The 16,681-nt window shown below is 49.0% G+C and overlaps 1 protein-coding gene across 1 annotated transcript in view; it reads right to left on the bottom strand.

Moving 5' to 3' along the window:
• The window catches only part of INTS3 (integrator complex subunit 3), a 38,019-nt gene that overhangs the window by 9,224 nt on the left and 12,114 nt on the right, over positions 1–16,681 (bottom strand). Inside the window, exons 4-18 of the mRNA XM_007130264.3 lie at positions 13,190–13,303; positions 12,912–12,996; positions 11,493–11,559; positions 9,012–9,156; positions 7,791–7,920; positions 6,407–6,504; positions 5,031–5,222; positions 3,980–4,067; positions 3,395–3,474; positions 2,844–2,935; positions 2,393–2,499; positions 1,519–1,638; positions 1,010–1,139; positions 491–545; positions 159–262 (exon numbers count right to left, since the gene is read on the bottom strand). Of these exons, the coding sequence (XP_007130326.1) occupies positions 159–262; positions 491–545; positions 1,010–1,139; positions 1,519–1,638; positions 2,393–2,499; positions 2,844–2,935; positions 3,395–3,474; positions 3,980–4,067; positions 5,031–5,222; positions 6,407–6,504; positions 7,791–7,920; positions 9,012–9,156; positions 11,493–11,559; positions 12,912–12,996; positions 13,190–13,303 (1,607 nt within the window). The remainder of the gene's footprint in view (positions 1–158; positions 263–490; positions 546–1,009; positions 1,140–1,518; positions 1,639–2,392; positions 2,500–2,843; positions 2,936–3,394; positions 3,475–3,979; positions 4,068–5,030; positions 5,223–6,406; positions 6,505–7,790; positions 7,921–9,011; positions 9,157–11,492; positions 11,560–12,911; positions 12,997–13,189; positions 13,304–16,681) is intronic.

Raw genomic sequence — 16,681 nt, 5'->3', positions numbered from 1 at the left:
TTAAATGAATCAGTATGTGTGAGAATAAAAACAAGTAAAGAGATGATTTTTCCCAAGTCCTCAGCAAGGTGCCTCTAGGACTTGGGTCATCCTTCTAGCTCCCTGAGGCCAAGGGGTGGGGGTGGGGTGGGGGAGTAGTCAGGAAAGATGAGCCTTACTCCTCAGTGATCTCCTCGGGCAGCACCTCCCCTCGAAAGTGGCCCTTGAAGAGCTCCTGTAGGCAGGAAGCGAGGACAGACAGCTGCTCCGAGTCAAAGTCTTCCTGGGTGGTAAGACAAGGAGCGACTATCACCACCCAGGCCCAAGCCTCACTGCCCCCACTACCCAGAGCCTCTGAACTCATTGGCTTCTCCCTCCAGGATCAGCCAGCCCCTCCCCCATCAGAGGGGGACCCATCTAGAGTAGGGGAAGGAGGCAGTCAGATGCCTGCGGGGCTTTAAGCTGGGCAGGCTGGGCTGCTTCCTCCCTAAGGGGGTGGGTTCCTCCTCACCTCCAGGACCTGGTCCACGATTTCCTGCATGACCTCACACTGGGCCTCTGTATCACTGCAGTGCAGAAGGGAGAGGAAATCTCAGGGACGTAAATGATAGCAGAGGGCAGGACACACACCCAGAACAGCGAGCTCAAGCACACTCCCGTGCACAGAGACAAAACAAAGGAGCTCTGTGGGAATCAGGGCTGTGGTTGAGGAGGGCTCAGGGCAGAAATCTGCTGCTCTCTGGGCAGAGACCAAAGACAAGGGAAATCCCCATAGTCCTGCGCTTCGGGTCTCAGAGGCTCTTCTCAGAACCTTGGAGTGAGAGCCCGGGATGCTGGGGAACATGGCTGCCCCCTCCCAGCCCACACCCTCCAACCAAAACTGCAGAAGGCATCTCCTATGCAGCTTCAACCACCTCTCCACACACCCCTACCACGTCCCCTCCAAACCCACCACTCTGCCACCCCACTAAGCTCCAGGCAGAAGCCCAGGGCTGGACCTCTGGAGGTTGACAGCAGGGCCGGCACCCACCTCCCCTTCTGAAGCTGGAGCACTTTGTCCCTCAGGGACTCATCCAGCTGGTCAAGGTAAGGGGTGATATCAACTGGCTCTTCCACCACTGTCTCCTTGATTGGGTGGAAGCGAAACTCTCTCTTCTTTCCTGAAGAGAGTGATTTAGGAAAGAAGTCACTTGGTCCAGACACGAGAAGCAGAGACAGCCCCCTGAACAGTCTGGCCCTCCTGACACACGCCTTGTGTGCACCGTTCACTCAGAGCTGTGAGTGCCTGAAGCACTTCCCTGAGCGTGTGCGTGTTCTAGCCTCAGGAAGCAAGAGAGGGCAGGGACCACTTCTCCTTTTTACCCTCCTGCTTCAGTGCCAAGTGCAGGGTTCTGCACCTTGGAGTCTCATCCAGGAATCCTGTTAACAAAACTAACTCAGAGAGGCAAAGATGACAGAGAGACTGCAGAGAGGCTGCTCCTGCCAACTAGTCCTCTCGGGATTGACACAAGCCTGAACTACCTTTGCTGCCAGCCTCACCTTTGCTGTTGAGATCCTCCTCATCGTCACTAAAGGCTGCCTCTGCGTTGTCATAGCAACTCTCATCCTTGTCTGACATGTGGTTGTCCATCTCCATGGAAACTGGCTCCTCAATTTTGACTTGGGAGTAAAGAAAGACAAGGCATTTGATGGCCTACTCTGTCCCATGCTCCTGGGAAAGGGAGACTAAAGGACAAGTGGGAGGATAAGGAGTTCATGACCTAAATGGAATATGAATTCCGGAAGAACAGGTGTCTTGTCCTCAACCCTCCAGGGCTTTTGGTGGGGGTTTTGCTAGGAATGAGAGCAGCACAGAACCTGCCTCCTCTATGCTCAGCTGAGGATCAGCGAGTAGATAAGACCAGGCACAGTCCCAAGTGCTCTTTAATTTAAAACTAAGTTGGGAAGCTCTGCTTGGCTTAAGCCCTTACCCCAAAACAAAAAAGGGAGGGAATGTGTGTGTGTGTGTCTGGAACTGGAAGCAAGATTTGAGACCCAATATGACAGCCTCTCATCAGAGGCCAGACCTGGGGCTGGGAAGAGAGAAGAGATGGGCAAAGCTTAAGTGAGATAAACGCACATTCCATGAAGGCTTTCCACCTACTGAGGAGAGGTTAGTAAGAGAAAAAAATAGGAGTTAAGAGAGCAAGAGAGCTCAGTGAAAAGCAGATAAGATTAGATGGTGAGGGAGAACCAAGGAAGATGACACAAAAATGAATAAAAGAAAAAACTAGGGAAAGAAAAATTGAATGGGACAGTGTCACAGGGTAGAGCACTGCACAGGGATGACATCCTAAACAAGGGCTCTAGTCTGAGCACCCTGGATGTCTCCATCCCTCTTTTGAAACAGGTGATGGAATGGATGGGTCTGTACCTTCCACAGGTGGGCTGGGAGAACTGCAGAACTCAGGAAACTTCTCCCTCAGCATGGCCCGCAGCTCCTTATCCAATTTAGGGTTGTCAAATAGGGGAGCCAAATGCCTAATGGGGAACATGAATGCAGGTCAATATCAGAGCTCCTCACTTCTAACGCAACATGGAGTTAAACAAATAGGTTTAAGCCCAACTGGTACAATTGGGCCATACTCAGATCCTTGGGAAGGGTCACCAGGGCACAGGGAAGGCATTTGAAGCCCTCTGCAAGAGAGAAATTCCTCTAAGAGTCAAGAGGACATATGCCCAGCAGTCTGCGGTGGAGCCAGTACTTTTTATACCTCTTGAGGAAAAGGGTCAGCAGTGGTACAGCAATATCTGGATGTGCCCGACCTAGTGAAAAATGAGAAAACAACCCATTTCCCTGCCCCACAGACACATAAAGTCCTTACGCCAGGACCCGTTTCTCCACAATGTGATTGAGGGAGGAAAAGACACCCTGCCGCACATGGCCTTCCAATGGTGGATAGAAGTTGGGAATGATCTGGAAGGGAAGAAGAGGAGGAGCGAATGAGCACAGGACTTTCCATCCAGAGTGTTCTGCTGAACTAGATCTAAAAAGCTGCTTTGGTTTTAATCAGGAGACACTGGGAAGTATGGCTGCAGAAAGGACTGGAATGTTCCTGATTGTCCTGTGCTGCTAAAATGGGAAACTCTTACTCAACCTGGCTGCTCCTCAAGGAGACCAGATTTTACCTTAAGTCATCATCCTTGAAGCTGAGAAACCCAGTGGAGACATGGAAAGATTCAACTGGAGACAGTGGGAATGAGGAAAAGAAGCATTCACTAACTTGGGAGATAGGACCCACGGCCATGACCCACTTCTGCTCCCACAGTCAAGGGGTACTGGGAAGACCTATGCACTGACCTACAAGGTTAGAAGGGACACACACTTAACTCTGCTCAGGCAGCATGGGGAGAAAAAAAGGGCTATGGCACTTACACGGCACATGAAGTCCAGGAGTGTGGCAGTGATGGCTGGGTGGGGCTTCATAGAGTGATGCATGACCAGGATGGCTGGCTCTGGAGAATGTGGAATTAAAGGGTCCCCCCACATCAGACAGTCTATTTCCAGCTCCACAAAATGAGGTATCAATATGTATGAATGGCTCCAGAGAAAGCTATGTCTATCCCCGCCCCCCTCGTCCTGCTGAGCAGACCCAAAAGCAGACAACCCCCAAAACAGCTCATAGCCCTCGTCTCCCTTCTTGTTCCCAGCATTCAGCTTGGAGGAGGGAGGTAGTAGGAGAAGAGAAGCAGGAGATAGCACAGCCTTTTCCTCTGCCTGGGCCCTCCCCACTCAAGCCCAAGCCTAAGACTATGGGGAGAAGGGGGTGGAATGATCGCTTAGCCTCATCAAAGCAATTTTCCTTTTAGGTCAAGGGAGCAGTGATGAGGAACAACGGAACTGCTCCCAGATAAGCTGCCTCCACACCATGCTGCCCAGAGATTTATGGCCACTATCACTGAGACAAGGCAGCAGGGCTTGGGGGAAGGGGAGTGCTGCTGCCTGGTCTCGGTCACATACCTATGTTCATAATGCTATCCTTGTCTGGGCTAAAGAACAGCCAGTCGTAAAACAAAGCCAGCTTGGCATTAGAGGCAGCGACATTTGACTGGAAAAAAAAGAGGAAAAAAGAGGGCTAGTTTCATCAACCAGCTCCCTTTCCTTCAGAAGCCCAAGGCAGATTCCAGGGCCCACGTGACTGCTCCATCCATGAAATTCAGTTTCTAGTGAGACAGGGTAGAACCCCCACAGGGTTGAAGGCACCCAAATCTGTATATGAGTGTGAGTACCCTGTGGTCTCACCAACCAACGGCCTGGGTTCTCACGCATTCAGTAGAACACATCCTTGATCCCACAGGGAGAACAGCTGGGCCTGGGGGGCAGTCCCCTGAGCACCCCTGAGCTGAGACACTCAGACTAGCCCCTTGGCTGCCTGTGCTGAGCTCCCCAGGCACATTCCTGAAGGAAAGACCCTTAGGCATAGCTTGTTGTTATATCTGAATCAGCACATTCCAAGGACCCAGTCAGACGGGGGAGGGGGAACTCTGTCAGAAGAGGTCAGAGGGCAGCTAGATGCCAGAGAACAAGTTTCCCACCCCGGGCACAGGGAGGAAACGCTGGGAAGGAAATGGCTCCACTGCGGATTCACTATGTTTGGAGAAGGGAAGTATCCAGAGCTGATGCCAAAAGGCATGGAAGTGAGGGTCTAAGGAACACAAGACCTGAATCTGAGTCAAGAACAATTCAGAGGAATAATCACATGTGGTTTCTGGAAGCTGATAGGAAAGACAGGGATGCCTCAGAAACCCAGGCTTGGAGATTGGCAGTAAAGGTGTAGATGAACCTGTTCAACCCTAAACCCACATGGGAAATAAAAAGTGTTACGTAAACTTCTAGAGACACTAAGGGAGGCGGGGCAAAGGCTGAGACACTCAGGAGGAAGAGAGCGAAAGAAGGGTCCTTAGCGGTCGGGTGGCCCAGAGGGTCAGGAAGAAGCATGGAAGTGTGAGACACAAGGAAAAGAGGGGCCCTTCACCACCCAACAGCCTCCACCCCATGCCCAGCCCCTCACCGTGCATGTTGTCAGGAGCCAGCCAATGATGGCCCATCGGGGCAAGATATCTGAACTCAGCACTTCATTAGAAGGGTGGACAACCCCACAGATGTAGCGAATGAGGTCACAGCGCAGGGACTGACTGTCTGGGGTTGACAGGTACTGGCGCTGGAACCAATCCTGGTATCGCTTTTGTTGACCAAACCGCACCTGGGGGAAGGGGACGTTAGAAAGAAAAACTGGGAAGGGAGGGTGGGGGCTCTGGACAGAGGGAAATGAGCACCGTTCAACTCTAGGCTTGACCTAGACCTCAATTTCTTCCCACAACTTTTTCATTAATTCGTATTGTCTCTCAAGTCTCCCTGCCTTTGGGAAGATATCCTGATTTAAATCTTCCTTGATTTAAAAAAAAAAAATGTCTCCTCAGCACTGACTGAAAGCTTCCTGAGGCTGAATGACCTAACAGGATCATTATCCAAAGCATACAGACTCTCCAAACCTTCTTGCAACAAGTCCTTCCCCTAAACAGACTCTAAGTGGATACAAATAGCAACCTTAAGGGGAAAGATCTAGATTTCCTCTTCTATTCCCAATTCAATCAAAATAGAGAGCAGAAAGGTTAAAAAAAAAAAAAAAAGCAGAAAAACACTAAACCAACACCGTCCAATAGAACTTTCTGCAATACAACTTTCTAGATGGTGGCTATTGAGAACTTAAAATGTAGCTACTCCAACTGAGGTATTGAATTTTAAATTATATTTAATTTTAATTAATTTAAATTGCAACATGTGGTTAGTGGCTACCACATGCGACAGCCCAGATCTAGACAGTTCTCTTATATGACTTGGGAAACCGTTAGTTGGCTAGAGAAGTGGTTCCCTAACACCGGACTGGCTGCAGAGGGATTGCTGCCTGGAAAGTCTGTTACAAATACAGATTCCACAAGTAGATTCTCTGGGAGAGTAAGACCCAGGAAGATGTATTTTTGACATGCTCCTCAAGCAATGCTGCCATAATTCAGCCATGTTTGGAAACCAAAAGGCCGTAGCTCTCTTCCTGAGAGGTCATGGTTCACCCAGAGGAACCGTGAGTTTCATTTCCCAGAATGAGCACTCTCACTCTACCCTTTTATAGCACATTTCACACTTGTAAATTACATTATTTCTATACAAGTATTGGTTTAATGACTGCTTTAGATAGACTGAAAGCTTCACAAGAAGTGGAATTGTACGCCTTACTCAACACTATATCCCCAGTTCTTAGCTCCATGCCCAATCACACACTTGACCACCCCTCCACCCAGCAGTAACCAATAGTAAGACATCTACAGGCTGAAGGAAGAAGCCTAGGCCAGCACCTGCAGCTTCTCTTCCTGCTGCAGTAGGTTAGCTTACCCGGGATGTCATGAAGAGGAGCTTAGTCTCCATGTCTGGGGTTAAACGACACGCTAGGAATTTTCGAGATGTTCTTGACTGAAGAAGCTGTAGGATACCTGAACCAAGTGTGCAAGGGAAGAGAAAAGAGAAGACTGAGGACCAGAAGGAATAGAAGGCAGGTGGGCAACCTGAGCCAGGTACTGATGGCCAGTGGTCTTGCTCATGGGGAAATTCTAAGACATGACCAAGAGGTCGAGCACAGGTATAAGTTGGGGCTCTAACCAGCACCTGAATGATCTGCTCCAACCAACCACCATCCCCAGGACCAAGATATATTCATTCTTTTCTTCTCCTGGACATCCAGAGCCCCCTACTCACTTTACTCCAGTTGGCAACATGTGGGAAAGTTAGGGGAAAATATGGGGAGCCCTAGCCTCTCTTCCTGCTCCTGACGGTCCCATCACTGGGCCCTGCGATCAATGTGGGGTGTGGCATAAGCACGAGCTCTGGAGTCAGACAGACCTGGATCCAAATCCTGCCTCTGACACTTACTAGCTGTGTGGCCTTGGGCAAATTACTTAATCTCCTTGAACCTCATTTTCTTTACCTGTAAACATGGAAAGTAAAATATCCATCTTACAGGGGTGTCCTGAGGATTAAATGAGTTAACATACATGAGCCTAGCACACAGTAGGCACTCAAAACAACTCAATACATGTTCAATATAAGAGCAGTACAACATAAGGTAAAACCAGGGCTTTCATCTCCTTTCCTGACTACTGCACTAATGTTATGTGTGCACATGTACGCACACACACGTGTGTGTTGGACACGGGGTGGGGAGCAAAGCTGCACAGTCACTGTTTAGACCATGAGGACCCTGGGAAGGGAAGGGAAATGTAAAGGGCCTTGCTGGCAGAGGCACACAGAGACTCTTTTTCTCCCCCAAAGAGGATTTTGGCCAAGCTGGATCCTTGGAATTCAGAGGCATGACTGCTCCTGCGCAGGAGCCTTCGCTTACAGGATAAATTCCAGCCCCTCTGCTGACTCAGTCTCACAAGCTGACCTCTGACACCCCTGACAGACTCAGTGAAGCTGGAAACTGGTCATCAGCTCCCCTCTTGAGCCAAAGAGCTGCCGGGACAGGAGGAGGAGGAGGAGGATCACAGTTCTCTGTCTCACTTTCTCTTAAATGACAGCTGGAGCCTGCCAAGTAGGGGCTGTCTGGGCGGGAAGCACCTGAACCGTTCTGTGTGCCCTGCCGTTCCTACACCCAGCTGTGCTTGGCAGAGACTGCCCAGTCCCAAGCTTCCTCAATCTGACTGCCAACGCCCTCCTATCCACCAACCTCTGCCCTCTTGACGTCACCTCTCAAGGACAGGCTGCCCTAACCCTTGCTTACCTGTGAACTGAGGACTCAAGGCCTGAGGGTTATGGATAATATCTTTCCAAAGCAGTTCAAATTCTGGTATCCTGGCAACATTCTGAAGTAGTCTTACGAGGTCTCGGCCAATCATCAAACATTCCATGAACTAGATGGGGTGGATGGCAGGAAACAGGAAAGGGAATAGAAACATGGATTGTTTACCTGTTGCAGAGAGGAAGGAACAACATGTTCTAGGGAGGGGAGGAAAGAGGGTCGAAGGGGTTATACGATTTTTTCTGGAACCAAGGGTTGGCTCCAAGCTGTTCAGGGGAAGACAGCTGAAGTGGGGGACTGATATCAAGGATGAGAGGTTACTGGAAACTGCGGAAGCCCTGCTGGTTTTCACATTAATCCGTTGCCCTGTCCTCCAAGAATTGTTTCACTCCAGGTCAAGGGATACTAAGACTCAGAAAGGCTAGGGATGGCAAGTTGAGCCCCAGACATCTTACCCCAGAACTTGCTTGGTCCAACAGAATTCTATTCTATGGTTCTGTGATTTCTATCTGTGCTGTCCAAAAGGATACCCATTAGCCACAGGTGGCTAATGAGCACTTGAAATGTAGCTAATTCAACTAAGGAACTAAATTTAAAATTTTTATCTCATTTCAATTAATCTTTTTTTTTTTAGGCCACGCTGTGTGGCATGCGGGATCTTAGTTCCCTGACCAGGGATTGAACTATGCCCCCTGCATTGGGAGAACAGAGTCTTAACCACTGGAACGCCAGGGAAGGCCCTAATTTCAATTCATTTTAATTTATATTGCCACATATGGCTAGCGGCCACTGCATTAGACAGCTTAACTCTAGCATCTGTCTCTCTTGGGAGATCTGACAGTGGACAATTCACAATCCCATGTGATCACGGCAGTTACCCAGGTGGGTAGGTGGGGGAGACAACCTAACAGTGGGAACACAAGACAGCTTCTGTCTGTGGTGTGCTGTGCAACAGTGTTCATGAAGCTGACCAGGAAAATCCCTTGGATGCCAGCGTAACTGGCAGCATTCTAGGAACCAGGGCTACTCCACACTAATTTCTCCACCCTTCTATCCTCATCTGTCTTAGAGTGATGAAAAAACAACCGACCTTGAACCACCTCCATCTCTCCAACACAACATCTCTGGCCCCAGGTCACCACACAGAACAGAAAGAGGCATCCCATCCTGGGTTTCACTTCCCCACACTGTTTTTGTCCTCACCCGCTCCCGAAGCAGTGAGATGCAGAAGTCCACCTCCTTCTGCCGCAGGGCCTGCAGCTGGGCGGTCCCATGGTGGTCCACGATGAGGCGGAGGTATGTGTAAACAGCCATGGCAATGAGGATGCTGCTCTTCAATACCCACTCCCTGCAGGGAGGGAAGACACTGGCACCTGTACTCCGTCTAGACCCTCCCAATTCACCCCCACACTTGGCTCCAGTGCCTCACAGATGTTTGATGATTAGCACTCTGGGAGTAAGTATTTGGTTCCTGAACTGCCCGCTCCTGCTGTCGTTATCTATCTTGGACTATTAACTGGCTAAGGTACAGCTAAGGGACAACTTCCTCCCACTCTACCAAGTGCCCAATAAAGGTAAGTGCTAAATAAAAGCAATCTCTCTTTACCACATAAGAACTTAGCTTCCAATAAAATAATTTTGTTTGTTGACTCCGTCACTCAAACATTAACTGAGTGCCTATCATGTGCCAAGCACTGTCAAGGTACAAGGGACAGAGATAAGCCAGAGCTTCTGCCTGGCTCAGACTATGAAGAAAAAGGTTTGGAAGTGTCCCTCAGTCAGTGGTTCATAAAGTGTGGCCCAAGGACCTCTGGGGATTACCAAGACCCTTTCAGGACCCTGGAGATTTCAGAACACACTTGTCAGCTTGTCGTGAGCAGCCCACCATGTCACAGACCTTCCCCTGCCTTTGCTCTCTGGCCACTGATCCCACTCCCAGTCAGTGAGTCGCCTGCCTTAAATCATAACCTGAAAAGGAGAACGAGATTTTGGATAGCAAACCTATTTTCCCAGGAGTTTTAGACGTTCCCTGAGGAAAGGGGGGAATGAAAGAATTGTGCGTTCCCTGCTGCTTGGTGTTAAGACACAGTGGGGAGATTCCAAAGACTCCAATGCTGGCTCAAAGCACCAAAACTGGGGAGCTGTCTCCCCCAAGTAAGTAGTTTGTAAGGGCTTTGGCACCCCTGCTGGAAGGCAGGGAACCAGAGGAAGAAGACAGGGAGTTTAATTAATCCAACCAGGCAACATCCTGATTCCGGAAAAGTGCTCAAGCCACCTAATTAAGAGCCTCTGGGCTTTTCCTTTCACAGAATGAAAGCAGCAGCCAAGGACACAGGGATGGGTCTCCCTCCCACACCTGCTATCTTTTAATTCCATAGCCCTGGAAACACTTGGGAAGGAGTGAGAGGGAAGGTGTGGAAGAGGACAGTTTTAAACTTCTAGGGACTCACTTGCATCAAAGGATGTGAGTTTTCTGGAGGGCAGGAGAAAAGGTAGGGCAGTTATCTGACACCTGTACACTAAGACCGCACTCTAATTGCCCAAATGAGCTGAATTCTGCTTTAAGGTATGGGAACAGGAGGTATCTGGCACCAGGGACAAAATGAGAAAAATCACTTTTTAGGAAGATTTGCTAGTAGAGGTGATGAATGTATCTGAATCCTGGGATGGGGTAATGAACAGAAAGAGAGATGAAAGTGAAACCCTCTGACCCAGGGCGTTAGGAAGGCACAGTGACCTAAGAGAAGCAGAGACCTGGTAAGAAACCACTAGGATCTCATGTGCTGTGTGCTGGTACCAAAGACGGAAGAAGTGCCGCCAGCCGCACCTGCAGCTGCGCATCCAGGCCCAGGGCACTAGGTGGCACTGCTCGGCAGACCTGGCACAGCTTTCAAGCTCCGGCAGAGCAGAGAACACAGCCACCTCTTTCACAAGTGTGAATAAGGGAGGAGGTCCATTCTTCTAAACCATCGGAAATATGGAGGCTATCAGCCCTCTCAATCACGTGACTACTCTGGTGTCCTCTCCCAGAAATAGACTCTGAAATCAAGCAACAGGAAGACTGAGGCCACAGGACTCAGAGGTAGGCCTCACCCCCAAACAAGTTCATATATGGAACAGCCCTCATATTTTCTGGTCCTTTACTTTGATGGGGAAGGGAAAGAATCAGCTGGAAAGCCCAACATGCCCCCTCATGCCCTCTGTACCACAGGTCTCAGTGACCTCCTCACTCCCACCACCGCCTGTGCCACTTCAACAAAAGGGGGGCATGGGTAGGATGGATAGTCTTGGAAGGGAGAAAAGGGGTACCTGCCAGGCCTGGGTGGCTGGCTGGCCCTACTCTGCTGAGCTCATTCTCCCCCACCTCCCCCCAAAGATAAACATTCCATGGAGGTCTGGATCAAAAATAAACCCTTATCAGATGAAACGAGTTTTTCCTGGGCTCCGAGAGATTTTAGCAAAGACTTTCTTTCCCACTCCTTCATCCCTGGGCCATACCATGGCATTAATTCTTTCACTTGCCACCAATACACTGGTCTCTCCCTCCCCCACCTCATCCCCTCTAACCTAAGGTGTTCTTGGGCCACTAACAGTCCTCACACAACCTTTGCATCCCCATTTCCCACACTCACACCCACTGAGGCCATATCTGGCTCTTGTCCCACCCTTCACGATAGACTCTACCTCTGCTCCATCAGGATATCCAGAACACTCTCTGCCAACCAGATATTTTTTGCCGTAACATCCCCACCTGATCAAAGGGGGAGAAAACAGAGAATCAGAATGGCTCTGATTAGTGACTCAGCTAATCCAGTACACTTCTTCACCATCCTACTGGTCCATCCCTAACTGTTATCCCATCACTGATGTTCTGAGTGCTGGAAAAACTGTCTTCTGTTCTGTCACGCTTTAAAGTTTCCCCCTTTGACTCCAGAGAGAAGGGAAGGGAAGGTTTGGGATTTTTCCAGAAACCAGAACTGCTACTTTTCCATAGACAGGGGGTTGGAATGGGAATACTCTGACCCCTGAAAGGGAATGTCTGGGAAGGAGATATGAAAAGCCCATGCTTGGAAAGAAAGGATGGTATTTCAGACAGGGCCTGAGAAGTGCAGGTGGCTGGCAAGAGCTGCAGTCCAGCCACTGGATGTCCGAAATCCTGTGTCAGGCTCATGACAGGCCAAGGGTTTCTTGCTTCCAGGTATCACAGTCTTGAGTGCTTGCTATGAAACGTCCTGGGGCTGAATTAAACATTCAGTAATGCCAGACCAAAGTCTTAGGATGAGAAGTGGGGACTCCCTATTTGGGAGAAGCCAAACAGGGAAGAGAGTACCAGGAGAGTGGATAAAAACAGCCAGCACAACAATGCTATGCCTTGCCCCAGGTCCTAATTTAAAAATTCCATGTTCACAGAGTCACACATCACATAGATTAAGGTTTATACACATCACAACAGGAGCATCGGTGTTGTACAAAATCCTGAAGAGGAAGCAAAGAACCAAGGGGCAATGGTGAGATAGAGAGGCAGGGTCATTTTTAAACAAACACATGTAATTTTGGGAATAGAAGTAGCAGGGGCAGGCCTCTTGGATATGCAGTGGCTCAGACAGATGTCACTGATGCCAAGAAGATAACAAAACCTAAATGTCAGGGTCTGTTCTGTGACACAGTTCGTCCCTCAAACTGGCCCCAAATGTTCAGAACATTGAGGTGGAGCCAGAGAAGATGCCTGGGTTTCTGAAAGTACAGTGTGATGAGAACCAATTATTTTGCCCTTACTTCTCTCCCCATTCCTTCCAGATTCTTCCTGATCCGATATGCCATGAAACCCCAGAGTGAGGACTGGTTACAATAGGCCAACTATTTTATACCAGGCCTCGAGTTTGGCAGGAAGGAAAAGGAGGCGAGACTTATTGCTTCAAAAGGCCCCCAGTAATTTTTCAATTTCTTTCTGCAACATACATGGCCAGAACATGCCTGGGTCAAAAGGAAAGAGTCTAAGCAATCCAGGAGTAAGTCCCTCAGGTACTTAATCATTCTCCATTGCCTGGATTTATGCTCTGGGCTGCTCTCCTTTCTTCTTTACGTTCTTGCCATCCAACTCACCGGCAATCTGCTTCATGAATGTCATGCAAACACCATCGGCTCCCAGAACCCCACTCTTCACTAGTTCCCGTACCAACCACACCAACTAAAGGAGAGAGGAAAAGACAGATGAAGAGAAAGGCCTGTGAGTTTGAGAAAGGGGCTAATCCAATCACATTAGAATTTAGGTGTACAAAGGTAGTGGTAGGTTACCCCCGATTCCTCCTTCCCTTCCCCTTAGGAGAGGATCCATTCTGTTACGTCTCTAAGCTGGATCTCTCTTTTCTTTCTGGCCTTACCTGAGTGCGGCAGGTATCCTGCAACTTCAAGTACTTCTCCATAAGTATCTGGTTGATTTTATTCAGGACAATATTCATGCCGTCACGACTCACCAGAGCCAAGTCCCGGTAACACTGTGAGAAGTGAGGTTTGTGAGCAGCCAGCAAGCTGAGGATAGGCTCCTGATCCCACTCATAGTGGGCCCCCTGCCCCCTGGCCTCTCCAACTTAAATACCACCAATGCGATATGAGTGGCAACGAAAGACTTTCCACTCTGGAAGGCAGCTATGTTCACCACTATACCACCAACGCAAAGACTTTCCACTCTGGATGCCATCCTTCCACCCCAGGCCTACCCCTTGCTCCGTCACATAGGGTGGGGAAAAGAGACTGACCTACTCTAATAGGCAGAAAAGCCTGCTAAGAAAGGCTCCCTGTCCCCTACCTCCCTTCTTAGGAAGCGTCACACTGTTTGATGCCACCAGCTGAGCAAAACCAGGTGGAGGCCATCTGCTTTTCATCTGCCAGTAAAAGGTCACTGCAGAATGGGTTTGGTTGACTAGCTTGGAAAGGATCTCAAAGAGATTTTTAGACTTGTATTGACACAGCCAGATGAAGCAAAAGGCTAGGAGTATTAAGGAAAGAGCCTCCAGGGACCAGGACCCCGGAAAGAAAGGGCAGAACCAAACAGAACTTCCTTAACTAAAACACCTTTCTTCTTTTCTCTGGGCTGCCCTTTGCTTCTGCCAAGTATTGAAAAAGGAGGAGTCCTTAAGCACACCCAACTCTGGAGGAGGTGAGGGAAGGCATGCCAATTTCCTCTGAGAGCTCTTGTTTCTCTTCCCGCTAGAGCTTTTCTCACCCTGTCTCTCTAAAGAGACCAGACTCCTGGAGGACCATCTTGTGGGACCTCATTAGCAATCTCCTTAGCCTGCTGAGTTCTATGCTGGCCGGGTCTCAGCACAAAGGGTAAAATTTAGATAGGCAGTATCCCACAACCTCAGAAGGCCAGTAGCAAGGACAGCATCAACAATAATAGCAATTATAATAGGGAACATGCATTGGCATTGTGCACAAACTTTATATTCTCTTTATTGCATTTGAATCACATAATCACCCTATTTATTAACATCTCTGTTTTTACAGATGAGGAAACAGGCACAGAGAGGTTAAAGTGATTTGCCCCAGGTCACATTAGAGATAAAAGGAAGATTCAGGTCCCAGCACTGCAACTCTACACTCCATGCTCTTAACCACCCCATACCACCGTTAGAAATAACTAAAAGGAAACGAGGCTGCTGAGGATGTAGGTAAGCGTTTAGAGTGGCTTTGTGACTGCTACATTTCTAAACTCGTTCATCCTAAGCATTCAAAAGAGAAGTACTGATATTCCTCAAGACCCCTGCTCCCTGGCCTTGGTGTGTCTAGGGACTCCTAAGAGATTAGCTATTGTTACTTCCACTTCCTCTACTGTCCTTAAGTCAAAACAATCTATCTGATAAAAATACGAACACGTAGAGATTCCCCCATGTGCCATAAACTTTTCATATCCAAAGGAGAATTTGATTATCCTCTGAATGCATCTGCAGAGGGAGGGCTGGGAGATCAAAAGTACAAGCAAGGGAACAAGAAAGAGATAAGAGAACCCAGTGACCTACTGCCAACTGTGCTGGTCAGTAATGTGGTTCAGCCCTGGAGCCTCCCCTGGAGGAGTGAGTCACAGAATGGGCAGAGGACTGAGGGAAGCAGAGGCAGAAGGGAAACCTATGTCAGGCCAAAGATAGAGACACTACTAAATAGTAGTGGAGGAGCAGAGAGGAGAACAGAGAGGAGCCCTGTCTGTTCAAAACAAAAGCAGAAATCCCAGAAATGCAGAAGAGACCCAGGACAGGGAAGGAGGACAGCCCCTCAGGAGACATAGGGTCAGATGAAGCAAGCAGATTCTGTCTGCCTAATTCCATGCTCCATCTGGGACCTTATCAACCACAACTGCTGGTAACACATGGCAGCTGGGTACAAGGAGTATCATATTCCTGATGCTGCAGTTGTCTCTCCAAACTCTGTGCCAGTTTGCTGCCTGGCTTGGAAGATAAGTGGATGGGGAAAAAAACTCAGTGGCAAACAGAGGGTCTCAAAAGAAAGGAGAGGTGACAGAATGGTGCTGAGGTAGCGTATCTGTCCTGTGTTGGGAGTAGGGATATTCCAGCCTAGGCCCTCATAGCCCCCAGCTTTCTTTCTGGAGCTGCCTGCTGAGAGAAGCACCTGAACCAAGAACTGCCAGGGCCTGGACTTGACCTCTGATGAAGAGGGAACTTGGCATCGATGTTAAATCCTTTCCTATCACCTGGATCTACTGACTGCGAGAGGCTGCACAGAAGCTAAGGCCTCCAACTTAGCCTCCCACCACGCTGCAGTCCCCCAGCCAGGCCTGCTCCCAGCTATTCAGTTCAGACATCAAATAGGTAATAAACTGAAATAATATAAACACAAGAGCTGCCAACGCAAGTTAAGAAGGTAGAACTGGAACAAAATCCACGCCATGCATGTTCCACTCTCCACCAATACCTGACTGCTCTCTCCTTAACTAAGTTCTCGTGTTAGCTCCACCTACTAAGAAGTCCCAGAGAGCTGGTCCTAACTCTTTGAACCTGCCTGCCAGCACTGACAGAGGCTGCTCAGCTCATGCCTTCCCAGAGCAGGTTTCTGATGTGTTTAAGACTCAGTTTCCACTACCACCTTCTCCAGCATCCCCACCTCCCACCTCTCAGCCCATGGAGATGTAGGAACAGCAGAATCTCCAACCCACCCTGAGGCTTCTGTTCCAGTGACAGAATTAACTCCAAATAAACCCTTAGGAAACACTCCCCTTGTTTTAAGCTGAAGCCTAAAACAATGCATTAGGATCAGTCCTCATCAGTAACTCCTACCTAAAACTTCTGCAGTACAGAAAGTATTTTGTAAGATAATCACCCTTTTAGGGAGAAGGATTAAAGCAGTAAGAGGTCACAGATTCTTTCACCATACTCTGACCTGGCTCAAGGCCTCTGAATGAGTCACTACCTGATAGTTCCTCACTTGCCTAAAACTGTGTCCTTCTAATTCCCATCTCCACCCCCTTTGTCTGAAAAGGCCTGACCTGGGTGCCTGTCAGCCTAGAAGGCTCCCAAGTAGGGGATGTACTTGGAAACCTCCAGCATGTGCACATAATCCTGGTGCAGCTATCAACCAACTATGAGACCTGAGGTGAGGGCCTGGGCCACCCTCATGGGGCTGTCATAGAGCAAAAAGAAGACAAGGTGCTCTAGTCCCTTGTCATGTCTGTATGGCCAAATTCATGACATAATAAGCATTTATAACGCATAGCCCTGTGGCCTCTCACTGCCAGGTCAGGCAAAGAGCTAGAAATACCACAGGGCCCTGCCCCCTTCACTGAAGTTTACTGATGTACCCTAGCTGATTCAGATCTCACCTGAAACACAAATAAAACCAGTGGGCAAGATGAATTTGCACTG

Source organism: Physeter macrocephalus, chromosome 4 (genome assembly GCF_002837175.3).
Source record: "Physeter macrocephalus isolate SW-GA chromosome 4, ASM283717v5, whole genome shotgun sequence".
NCBI lineage: Eukaryota > Metazoa > Chordata > Mammalia > Artiodactyla > Physeteridae > Physeter > Physeter macrocephalus.
Note: the sequence above shows the minus strand (reverse complement) of the source record. Positions and strands in the feature narration are given on the sequence as shown.